This window comes from Pieris rapae, chromosome 19, assembly GCF_905147795.1.
Source record: "Pieris rapae chromosome 19, ilPieRapa1.1, whole genome shotgun sequence".
NCBI classification, from domain to species: Eukaryota; Metazoa; Arthropoda; class Insecta; order Lepidoptera; family Pieridae; genus Pieris; species Pieris rapae.
Genome location: NC_059527.1, coordinates 1,536,472 through 1,548,796, shown reverse-complemented (window position 1 = coordinate 1,548,796; position 12,325 = coordinate 1,536,472). Strand labels below are relative to the sequence as shown.

Below are 12,325 nucleotides of genomic sequence, written 5' to 3'. Positions count from 1 at the left end.
GTGTGTCTAGACATCATTTAGTTTTTTATGTATTTTGTAACGAATAAAAGTGATTAGAAAAAGACTATTGATTACACTGTTCAAGAATTCTAACACTGCTTTAGTAATTGACCATGACTTTCGGCCGGCATACGTAATAACAAAATAAGGTCCAGCCGGTGACAAGAAGCGGATGACGGCGAAGTCTCGTCGCGTCAGATATCGCGAATATATAATCGACGTTTACTCTACCGCCCTCACATTTCGAATTTATGTCGCGAAGACGGTGCGCCCGTCTCGGTTGATGGTATAATCATACGTGATAAATAATTTATTTTAATAAGTGGCTGGTATAGATAGAATACCAACCGCAATCCGTGCATCGGTGGACAGTGTTTAATTAAAAGGCTGCACGAGGGAATTCTAGGAACATGGAGTATAAATCATCAATGACTTATAACCTAGATCTCTCACCAAACTACTCATACATTTTCGACTTCGAGAATCATTTTATTCATCAGGGTTACCGAAAATGGATGATTGAGAACTGGACGAACGCGTTCTACTATGTCGGAATTTACATGGCGTTCATTTTTGGAGGTCAATATTACATGCAGAATCGACCGAGGTACGTATTTTTTGTTACTTCCGATATCTATTAATTATCTTGTTTTGGAGGCAATTTGTGCAGTTTCAGAGAGAGAGAGTTCTCAATACTCGTGAACGTGATGTCACGGTTATGTAAAGACATGTCGTATCGAAAGATAATGCGAGTTATGAGTAATGTTCAGACTTCTTGGAAGTTATAAAATAGTTTATTTCCTTCAAAATAATTTTTAGATTAATACATTTTTTTAAACTAACAATTTTAATTAACTTATATGAAAGCATTAATAGTTTAAATAGCGAGTAATGTATTAAGCTCCTTTACTTTATGATGCTGTGCAATTTATATTTATTTTTTCTTCTAAAAATGCCTTAAGTTTCTCTAATGTACAAGAAACTCTAGTTTATTAATTAAATATTCTTGTACAATATTTTGTGTTTAATAATTCAGAAGTTTAATATACTTAATCAGTAGATTAAAAAAAGGTGTTTTTTCCAACCAGGTTGATTTAAATTTAACACAATAAATATATACACATAGTAAATTAATAATAAGGTCAGTAATAATATCTATATTACATATTTTAGGAGGTTAATTAAATTAACTGTAATCATAACTATTCATTAGCATAAAGTTGGATATCAAAATGTATTATTCTAAAAATATTTTTATCTATAGAAAGTTAACATGTTAATCAGACTAGATTTTATATGAAGCATCTTCATATCAAATTCACTCTAGAATTTAGAAGTTACTCAAGATACTAATAAATCCAGGTAACCTTTTTTTACTCTTAATAGTTTGTTCAATATGAATAACATATGCTATGTTCACACCACGCCTATTATTGTGTCCAGGTATTGAAAATATGTGAATATCCGAGTCTTGTTTTCATACATTTTTTATTTATATAGGGTATCCAAAAACAAAATTTACAATAATAAAAATATATATCATATTGCCTAGATGTAATTTTATACGAAATTAACTCAAAAAAAAATTTTTTATTTGAGTTTATAGGATTAGATATTTCAGGATTAATTTACTAATTAATAACAAATATCATGGTAATTGTTAATTTACTGCTTTTTTACTACATTGCAATGTGAGGAAACCCAAGGGCAAGTTTAATGGAAATTATGAAAATTAATCAGTTCATTTAATACAAAAATTTTCTTCATTTGTTATTATTTTTGAAGAGATATTTTGTATCTAAGAAAAAAACCGATTGAGTAAGTTACTTAGCTTGGTGGACTCAGTTTCCACACTCAGACTCATAATTGATCTGTTGTGCGTAGAGTTAATTACTTATATATCTATTTGAAGAATTAAATCTAAAAGTATTGCAGTATATAGTATATATTGTGGTGCACTTTTTGGCATACAATAATCATTTAATATTTATATTAGTCATCATAATATCTTTATTCATTTAGGTAAACATGTACACTTATGAACGTCAAGAAAAACATTATATTATTATTTATAAATGTCTTCGATCTCACATATACTGGACCCATTCTGTACTTTTTATGAGTAACTTTTTTTTAACGTAATCCAGAAGTCATTTACTTACTGACGTAAATTTTGCAAATCAAAAAATTGTTACGAAAAATAACTTGTTTTGAATTTAAATTAACTTTCTTTTTATTAACAGCTTCGTGACAATATAAACGCTATCAATTGATAGTAAATCGAATATGTCACGATCGACGCAACAACACTGCTTGAATCTAATTCAAATCAATTAATAATTTTATATTATGTGTCTTTTATCTTAATAGCCATATACTTCTAATACATATCTGATAAAAATGATAATATTAATAAGTATTAGAAACAGAATTCGGAAATTTAAACTTTCAATGCATTTTGAACAAATTTTAAGTAATTTGGATTTAATGCGCAGACGAATATTTAAATATATATTTGTTAATCGTATGTTTAGAAAAAATATATGCAGACCGTAATTTTTTGTCTGTTATTACCTTGAATAATTTTTTGATCTCAAAAGGAGGTTTGATATATTCATATTAGAAACGGAACCAGCTCTATTAACAGTCACTGCATCCGACCTGCAGTCTTACATAATTGAAAACACGTGTTGCCATCTATATACAATAACTAAAAATATTTCACATTGTGTACGAACTGATTTTAATATATATATCGTAGTTTTCATCATAAAAGAAGAAACTGTGGAACTACGTTCTACTACGTATATGATATGTTGTTTTAAATAAGTATAAGAAATCATAATGACTTTTTTTTTGGTTTCTTAAAACACTTTATGGCTTCGTTGACGCTATCTTTGAACCGGTGAAAATATTGAATCAAAAAATCTGTCTGCATTTCTTAATTGCGAAGATCACCACTAAGTCAGATATATCAATATTCTAAAAATTTTAAGCATGAATTTTAGTTCAGTTAAATTAATTTACCTTAATCTGGATTTCATTGCTTGATTATTTTGACGTTTCAATGTTGTGCAATTTACATAAATCCACTTATACAGTCGTAAGATAACCATTACTTCTTATTTTAAGTATTAAATTTGGTGTATGGGTGAATATATGCTATTTGAATTCCAATTGTTCATAGACATAATTAATGTTAAACTTACTTTTATTGTTCTGTATGCTTAAACAATAAAGAATATGGTCTTTTATTTGGCCCACATAGTGTATTCACGATAATTGTTTATGTAAAGGAATTAATAGTCTAATATAGTTGTATGTAGTAACATACATACATATAAATTAAGTTATATTAGATGTGTCGGCCGAACTGTTATCTGTAAAGATTTAAACTCCAAGAATCTGATTTTACCCGCCTCATTATTAATAAAATCCATTCCATCTTTGAATTGTTGAGTTTTATACACGTGAGATTCATATTTTATATTACGATGAATTTGGATGGAATATTTCGTCTGTAATTGTTATAACAGTTTAAATTCCAGTTAAGCATAAAACGAGTTTAACTTAATTATTCACTGTCGTCACATGTTTTTTTATTTAAATGTAGATTATATGTTATTATGAATTTATTACGCTGTAAGATGTTTTATGAGATGTTCGTTTCATTGAAGCTGTCATTTTCTTGGTGATTCAATTTAGCTAGATATAAATTTATGTTATCAAATTCGTACTCGTCAATGAGTCAGTTTCACTAAGATCACACTAGTTTTTAAAATACCTATAACTTTTCATCCCAACATCAGAACAAAGCAATTAACGCTTAACAAGCCGAGATATCAAATTTCGGGTTTTTGTATTGTGTTTAAAGTTTCTGAAACGTTTCAATGGGACCGATGACTGATATAATTTATGTTTTTTTACATCATTATGTTTATTGCTAGCTGTAACTTGTACTTGATACAAAGATAAATTTATAACTAAAGCTACTAAAGTTCTTCAACATTTGTTAAAATTACAGGCAAGTAGTGTGTAACACTCAATTCAAAACTCATTCTTTCGTTTTTAAAGGGAAATACTATCAAAATAATTTATAGACATCTGACGAAAAGAATATCATAATAGTTATTAGAGATCTATCATAGATAATTAGATGGACTAATGTGAATGCCATTTGTACGTGTATTCTTTAAATCTATTAAATGATTAGTCGGTACCATGCAACAACGTGTTTTACTTTTGCCACGTTATTAGATAAAATGTATCTCAAGGTCATAGGCATTGAATGCTGACTGAAAATCGGTTGGCATATAGAGAACACGATTCCGCGAGGCCTGTGATATGAAAATGGTATGACTTTATTCATATAAATTTGATTTTTTTTATAGAATAGGGGGCAAACGGGCAGGAGGCTTGCCTGATGTTAAGTGATACCGCCGCCCATGGACACTCGATGCTAGAGGGCTCGCAAGTGCGTTGCTGGCCTTTTAAGAATTTGTGCGCTCATTAATTTGATAGTTTATTAGTATTTTTGTTTGAAGCATGGACCAATATTGTTACTGTGAACAGGTTGCCGCGTTAATTTTTGTACCAACTGTAGCCGAGTTTAACCAAACCATATCTATAGTTATAGCAGAGATTCTACAATTTTGGATCTCTTGTAAGTATGAGTGTAAGAGATCTCGCGATTGGGGAATATTAAAACGTATTGAAAACGTGTTTTTTATGTATTTGTATATCCGGTTAAGAAACGAGTTAAACCACATAAAGATTTCCTCAGTTAATTACCTGTTGTAATTAATGTTGTTAATACGATAGTATTGAATCGCAACTGATTTTGATGGCAGTGTACTCAGAGCAGTGTTTGTCTAGTGGCTTCACCTTGTGATTCTCATCTGTGAGGTTGTATGGTCTACCCCTGAAAGAATCAGAGTCGGGACCTTACGCTGAGTACGAATTACCTATGTCAAATTCGTTTAGCCTGGTTTAATACATAAGAAGAGTAATAACATAATATTACATAAATGTGTTCTGGGTATCCGGATAGCAAATTAGATCCAGTTCGTCAAAAGGGCGCGAAAACAATTGTTTTATTATCAGATAATGAAGTACATATTTAAAATATTAGCTCTTGTTCTAATGATAATAGCACCAGCTCCTCATCTGCTGCCAAGTCTCTTCTTCATTTACATTTGCTCTGCCTTTTTTTCAATTCTTTTTTGAAGTATTATTCCGATTCTAAGAATATTTACATTGAGTATTCAAGTATAAGAAAGGTCTGTAAATCAGAAAATATCAGTGGAGAATTAAATGTCGGCTATAAAAGAGGTTTTATACACGGATATATTTCGCGGAAAGATACAACTACGTGACGACTTTTTCCGTCTCTGTATCAATATTTACACTAAATAAGTGTTGAATAGTATATAAAGTAGTTTTATTCTCTTTTGTGCTAAATTTATTGATTTTCTAGACAATGTATGTTTCATGATAACGATATCTTTTTAATAAGGACATGTATATGACTTTTATAGATTCAGCTTTAATGAGAAGCGTTTAAATTCGAATTATATTATAATGGTTTAAATTTATATTAAAATGGATTCAGTGAATGCAGACGGTAAGTGCTATGAATGTGAGAACGATGAAAAGTGAATGGTATTCAAACTTTCGCCGTTCTAAAAAGTTTTTGTGTGATGTCAAAATTTGCTATGCACTGTGTACAAAGATCAATTTAATATTACTTTTACACTTAAGACTTATAAGTCATTTAAAACTAACCTTATTTACTAAAAAGATTAATTAACATAAGAAAGTTATATTATTTAAAAAATAGATACTTCTTAGTTTCTACAAATTTATCGAAGTTAGAATGTGATAAATGAAATATTATTAATATAAATTTCGTAGAGCGAAAAACGTACACTATTTAATTTTATGTCTATATTAAATTATTGAATTGGTTGTGTCATACTATGTAAAGTGCATAATATATGTTATGTCGGCTGTTACTGATAGGTTATCGTATCGTACGTTCTGGTTTATCTCGCTAAGTTGGGGAATGTTTTATCAAGATAAATAAATGGGTTGTGTGCGAATCAAGGTTTAATTTTATTACATATAAAAATATTTAATTTTTGCCGCGGGGCTAGTGGTATAGGCGTGCGAGTCTCATCCTCGATGCCGTAGATTTGCTCCATCTGTTCTCCTACTTTTATATGTACGCATTTATGACCCCCGTACGGCGAAGGAAAACTCTGTATGAAACGAGGATGACCTGCCAAAATATCGACGGCGTCTGTCAGGCTGATCACCCATAGACGTATAAAATATTACCAAACAGATACAGAATTGTGAGGATAAGATCGAGTGTTTTACAGTCATTACATTTTGCCGCGAGTATAAGTTTTGGTATTTACGGAGTTCCAGTAATTCCTTTTCAATTTAATAACGATTTTAACCTAAACATAATATCATTTTTTTTGTCACTTGCTGACCACGATTGTAAAGTAACAAAAAATCTATAAATAATAAAAAAAATTAAAAGTCATTAATTTTTAACTATATTAGATATATGTATTACATTATGAGCAAGATTAAACAAAAACGAATAATTTAAATAAATTAATGTTGCGAACATTTTCTTCTATTACAAATGTTTAATTGAACAAAAAATTGTTTCCCTCGAAATTTTTCAACGACTATCAATTATTTCGAAGATTTATGACTGCTATTAACTGAACTTAACTTTTTTTTTCAAGTAATTCTTTCTACTTGGGAATTAATGTTATTCGTGTTCGATTACAACAATAACATATTTTCATAAATGTTTGATTGTCATCGTTTTAATGTGTGATGTTTAATGCAAGAAGGCTCGCAAGTGTGTTGCCGGCATTTTTAGAATTGGTATGCTCTCTTGAACCACCCTAATTCGCGAATCGGGCCTTACTAAACATATGAATGGGAAGTGATTACCTCCTCATTTAAACGGTATAGATATGCAAAAGTATGTTAATGTAAAAAAATGGCGTTTTATGATTGTCAAAATTGAAATCTCGTCTGATATCTTATCGTTATAAGCATCATTATATTGATATAGTAAGATAAATACAATCTTGACTTGAAGATAACATGTATTTGGACTTTCGCCATTATTTATTTTTCATCAAAATTCACTTTTTAACAAGTGCTAAAATTATTGTGATTAGTATTATATATTTGTGTATATACCTATCTGTTTTGACTTTTTAGCTCTAAGGTATGCCGGTTTCTTCGCGATGTTTTTCATACGAGCGAGTGTTAAAAAAAAATAAGTACGTTTATTTTGGAACATAAGATCATTATGGTATCACTTATTCCACGTCATTAAATTCGAGCCTGTTAGCATCCCTACTCATCGGCAAAGAAGACAGAGGGTGTTGGCCGAGAGAAAAAGCCGGCGTAAAAAACTCTCGGTACTCTTTTTAAAAAAAGCAAATCATGAAACAATTCTACAATATTTAAAACAAATATAGCAAATTAATTAGAAGTACAATTTACTCACTCTAGACTCAATTCGTGCACAACCGGCGATCGAATCTACGACACCAAGGATGAGAGTCGCACGTTGAACGTTAGTTATTAATAATTAATATGACCTATGTTACTCAGAAATCCAAAACTGCTCCAGTGTTTCATTTTATTCCTGACATCTTTTATTGTTTGAGATTGCTCTTAATTTATATACAAAATGTTGATTGTTGATGTCAAAACACGTTATCAATCATATGTTTTCTGATTTATTTATTACAAAATAACTGTCATATAATTAATATGTTGATAAACGTAATGAATTTGACCTTAGCATTGTAGATATGGATCATTAGCCGTGAAAATAAAATGTAACCGACTAAAAAATACGATGGTTATTAATTAATTGTTCTAAAATTTTTTTTTTCACTAAATTTTGGAGGCTGTAAAATTTTTATAGATTTACACAAATAGGCAAATAACGTTATTTAAACGCACAACACAACGCGTGCGCTCGCACGTCTTTAGTCACCGTAAAAATGATATTGACGTCAATATATTATATTGATTTCTAGAAAATCCTTGATATTATTTAAATGATTGTTGTAATTATAAAACAGCTTACGTCAAATAAATATTCTTTTTTGTGGCCAAACCAGTCATTGAAACTTACTTATCAGTTAAATTTTATAGTTTTAGGTTAAATTTCTATTCGAAAAAAAAAATCTATTGGAAATTCGTAATTTCTCGTTTATATGTGACATACATATTATAATGTTTATAAGATGGCAGCGGTTACGGAAAAAATGTTTGTCACAAATACCCGGTGTAGCACGCGTTCAGGTGGTTACTGAACTGCAGCCAGATTAAATAGGCCAAAACGTATATTATTTTCCCTATAATAATTTCCATTACGACAAGGTCTAATCTTCTACAATATAAAAATTAGTCGAGTTTTCCTTCCTGACGCTATAACTCCAGAACGCACGAACCGATTTCCACGGTTTTGCATTTGTTGGAAAGGTCTCGGGCTGCGTGAGTTTATAGCTTTTTTTTTATTTGCATAAAAATTTCAACAGAAAAGCGGGAAAATCTTTTATTTTTTTCTCCAAAAAAAGGGCCATCCCTGATACATAGTATGTACTACAAACCAATATTTTAAGTAGTTACATATATAAGAAGAAAAAAAACTTAACAGGAAAAAAATAAACTAAACTGACACAGGATACATGAAAAACAAAAAGTAAAAAGTGCACATGAATCATGATAATTTAATATGTTCTATAAAAAGTCATATTTCATAGTCGAAGTTCGTGGGAGCAGCTGGTAAGTTATAAATTTAAAACAATAGCCTAAAAAAATCACAATACCTCTATATGAATTAATAATTAACACCATATTCTATTTATAATTCAAAACAATTATATAAATGCGTCATTAGAATTGCTTAAATAACAGATAATAGCTTTAGTTCTTTGAAATACATACATATATACCTACTGCCATTTTGACTTCAAAATTTAATACTCTGATACTGGTGTTGTATGATACGGTTTTTTGTTTTCACCAGCTTAAAAAAATGCACAGTAACAGACATTAACTGGTCACTTTCTTATATTAAATATCCTTATTGAACTTTTTCTTTTTTGGCGCGTTAGGGATAAATGATGAGAGTAAATTTTTACGATTCACGCGCACAGCGTCACAAAAAACCGACACCCTGGAATTAGCATAGTCAACATTTTAAATTAAATAATGTCCATTTCTTTAATTATTATGTATAGATATTTTTTGTGATATTTAAATAAACTTTAACTAGATAATGCGTTATAATAAAACTTGTGTTAAATACTTTTTTTAGTGTAGTTTTTTCTACAAACTAAAATAAGGCGTAAGATAAAAAAAATTTAAAAGATTCTTATTCTAACGCCTGTACATAATAATACACCTTTTACTAAATGGAGTTAAATTTTGATTACTGAATTGTGTTAAATTAGTCTAGATCGTAATATACCTTGTTGTCCCAGTCAATATATTATAAAAAAAACAACTCATAGAAAGTCGAAGTATATTATGTAAATGCCTTTTAAGTAAATATATATATATAAATAAACTTGGTCTGGGTGTTGTCAATGAAAATGAAAATTCAATTATATAAAAGAATCAATTTTGATTGCCCTCGTGAAACAGTGATGGCCTTTCGACCTAGACATTCTGACTCTGTTATGACATTACTATCTGACATCAGTGTTGTGCATGCCGGTGATCATATATTCTGTTATTAGTACAAAGGTCAACCCCTTTCAAAAATAAGATGGATACGTGATTTTGTAGGGGTCGGTCATTCATGCACGTGAAGCGTTCACAAAGTTTTTGTGAACTAAGCCACAGATAAGACAAAGATTTTTAAATATAGAATAATTTAAATTTCGAATGTTCTACTTTTAAATAGTGTGTATAAATCTCGCAAATTGTACTGTGTGGATGTCTACGATTCTAGCTTCATAGCTTTCTTATTCAGGTCTAGTAACAAAACAGAGAGTCTAGGTTATGCCAATATTAAAACCACGTCATCAACCATGTCACTCCACGTCATTCCAGCTGCCTTCGCCTGTGCAATGATGCAGGTCCTGTTTTAGGCGGCCCCATTTTCCTATGCCTTGATGATTTCGGTCCAGAGCTTGCTTATTAATATTAGGATCCATCCGGAGCGCATGGGCTACCCAATTTCGTTGGTTTATAGATCTGCGAATTGGTACTTTTTGCATTACTCCCAAAGCTCAGAGATTACGTCTGGCCAGACAAAGGATTTGTTTGAGGAAAGCAGCGGTTCACGAAACCTTGGAGTTGTTGTGTGGTGGTTCAAATTTTTTGCTACTACTACTACTCTTTATACGTTCATACTCTCTATGATAAGTCTATTGGTGAGGGAGTTCATACTCTGTGTAATCAACAATTAAAAATCTTACCATTTCTAAGAACGAAAAGAGTACCGAGAGTTTTTTACGCCGGCTTTTTCTCTCGGCCAACACCCTCTGTCTTCTTTGCCGATGAGGGATGCCAAAGTCTCGAATTTAATGACGTGGAATAAGTGATACCATGATGATCTTATGTTCCAAAATAAACGTATTTTCTTTTTTTTTTCAAAGTTACTATTTTTTAATTCTTAGTACAAAATCAACATAAATAGTTGACACATGTAACATTGCCTTATGAATAATAATTAATCCATCATCTCTTACTTTTACACGTGGTGGTAACCAGTTACTTGTTACGTGTTGTACGTGTTGTATTTGAAACAACATTATCATAGTTGATTGTATGGGTCCAATTATGTTTAGTAATATATAAAAAGCGAAACAAATTCTACTAAAACTATCTATGTATTTTGATTGTTAATATATTTTTAACAAAATTTATTAATATACATTGTTTTTTTGCTATACACGCCATTCAAGTGACTATAGTCCTCCGTGTTCTCGGTCCTTGCTTGTTGACAGCGTGTGACAGAGATAGGAGGCTGATCTCGTTGTCTATTAGACAAATGATCATGAAACAGTTGCAGAAATCTGATACCCAGACCTAAAAGGGTTGTAGCGCCACACACTGATTTATTTATTTCTTAATTCTTATTAGAATCTTTTAGTATTGACTAAAAATACTTTAGACAAAGCCTATACGCCAATCATTCCGGGACGAATCTATCGACCGTTGACTATGATATACTACACATAATAATTATTTACAAATGACTTAACCGACAATGTGATAATTTTGTATTGGATCATATTATTCAATTTATTAAAAAACATTGACTTAAACTAAGAATTTTAAAGATATTTATTACATAACTGGGGGGACCTCCACCGGGAGTTGATTCCTGTTTGCTAGTTCTCAAAAGAAAATGCCATAAAAAAAAATTTTGATAGTAGTGAGGAGGTGATGGCTGGTGAGTGCTTGATTGGAAGTACGGGAGTCGTTCTATTACATCTAAGTTTCGATAGTACAGTACCTTAATACAGTAGCGCTAAAGCCTTTAAGTTTAGGACAGCATCGTGTGCTATAAATACATATAATATTTATGTATAAGCGCGATTTTTGTATCATGGACATGCCGTGTTCCTCACGTTGTCGCAGACAGATGTGCAAATAAAAAAAACCACTAGTGGCCAATGACCGCAGCAACTCATTCTTGAGTGACGATGGAGTTTAATATAAAGCCATGAAAGTATCCTCTTAGCCTTCTATGAGATAATTTCCCAACGAATTGTTAGTTGTGGATAGTGTGGCGTGCGTCTAAAGAATTAATAAGCTCCGTAATAGACGCATAATTCGAATAAATCGCCAAACTAACGTTCATTGACCTTTGCCAATTGAAGGCCTCATCTCTGATTGTCGGTACTGTTATCTATCGTGAACATGTTCGTTTGCAAAAAGTAATCGTTTGCATAAAGTTGCTCAAATCTTTTTATAGTTCGTATGTCAAAGACGTTGACTGTACCTTACCTCATGGTTTGTATTATCTTTTAATAACAAATTTATTGCCTTTATCGAAGTATTCAAACAACCACTTGCGGTATAAAATGCGTCATTCTAAATTGTTCAAACTAGACTAATGAAGCTAATAAACAGTTCCGGTCTTTTAAAACGTGGACTAGAATTGTAACGCCTTTTAGGACTCTTTTTGTATATAACGGTAACTATAGTACAAATGCAGTATGTTTGTATGAAAACTTTTTAGAAGTTTTGTGTCCACATCTGGTCCGTTTGTGTGACAAGTACGTATACTAGGTGTTAGTTATACAACAATACC

General features: G+C 30.9%; 1 protein-coding gene across 1 annotated transcript in view; it reads left to right on the top strand.

Annotated features, from left to right (window-relative positions):
* Nucleotides 1–7: 7 nt before the first annotated feature.
* Nucleotides 8–12,325, top strand: part of LOC110993512 (elongation of very long chain fatty acids protein 6) — a 37,387-nt gene continuing 25,069 nt past the window's right edge. The window contains exon 1 of the mRNA XM_022259799.2: nt 8–607. Within this exon, the coding sequence (XP_022115491.1) occupies nt 411–607 (197 nt within the window). The 5' untranslated portion in view covers nt 8–410. The remainder of the gene's footprint in view (nt 608–12,325) is intronic.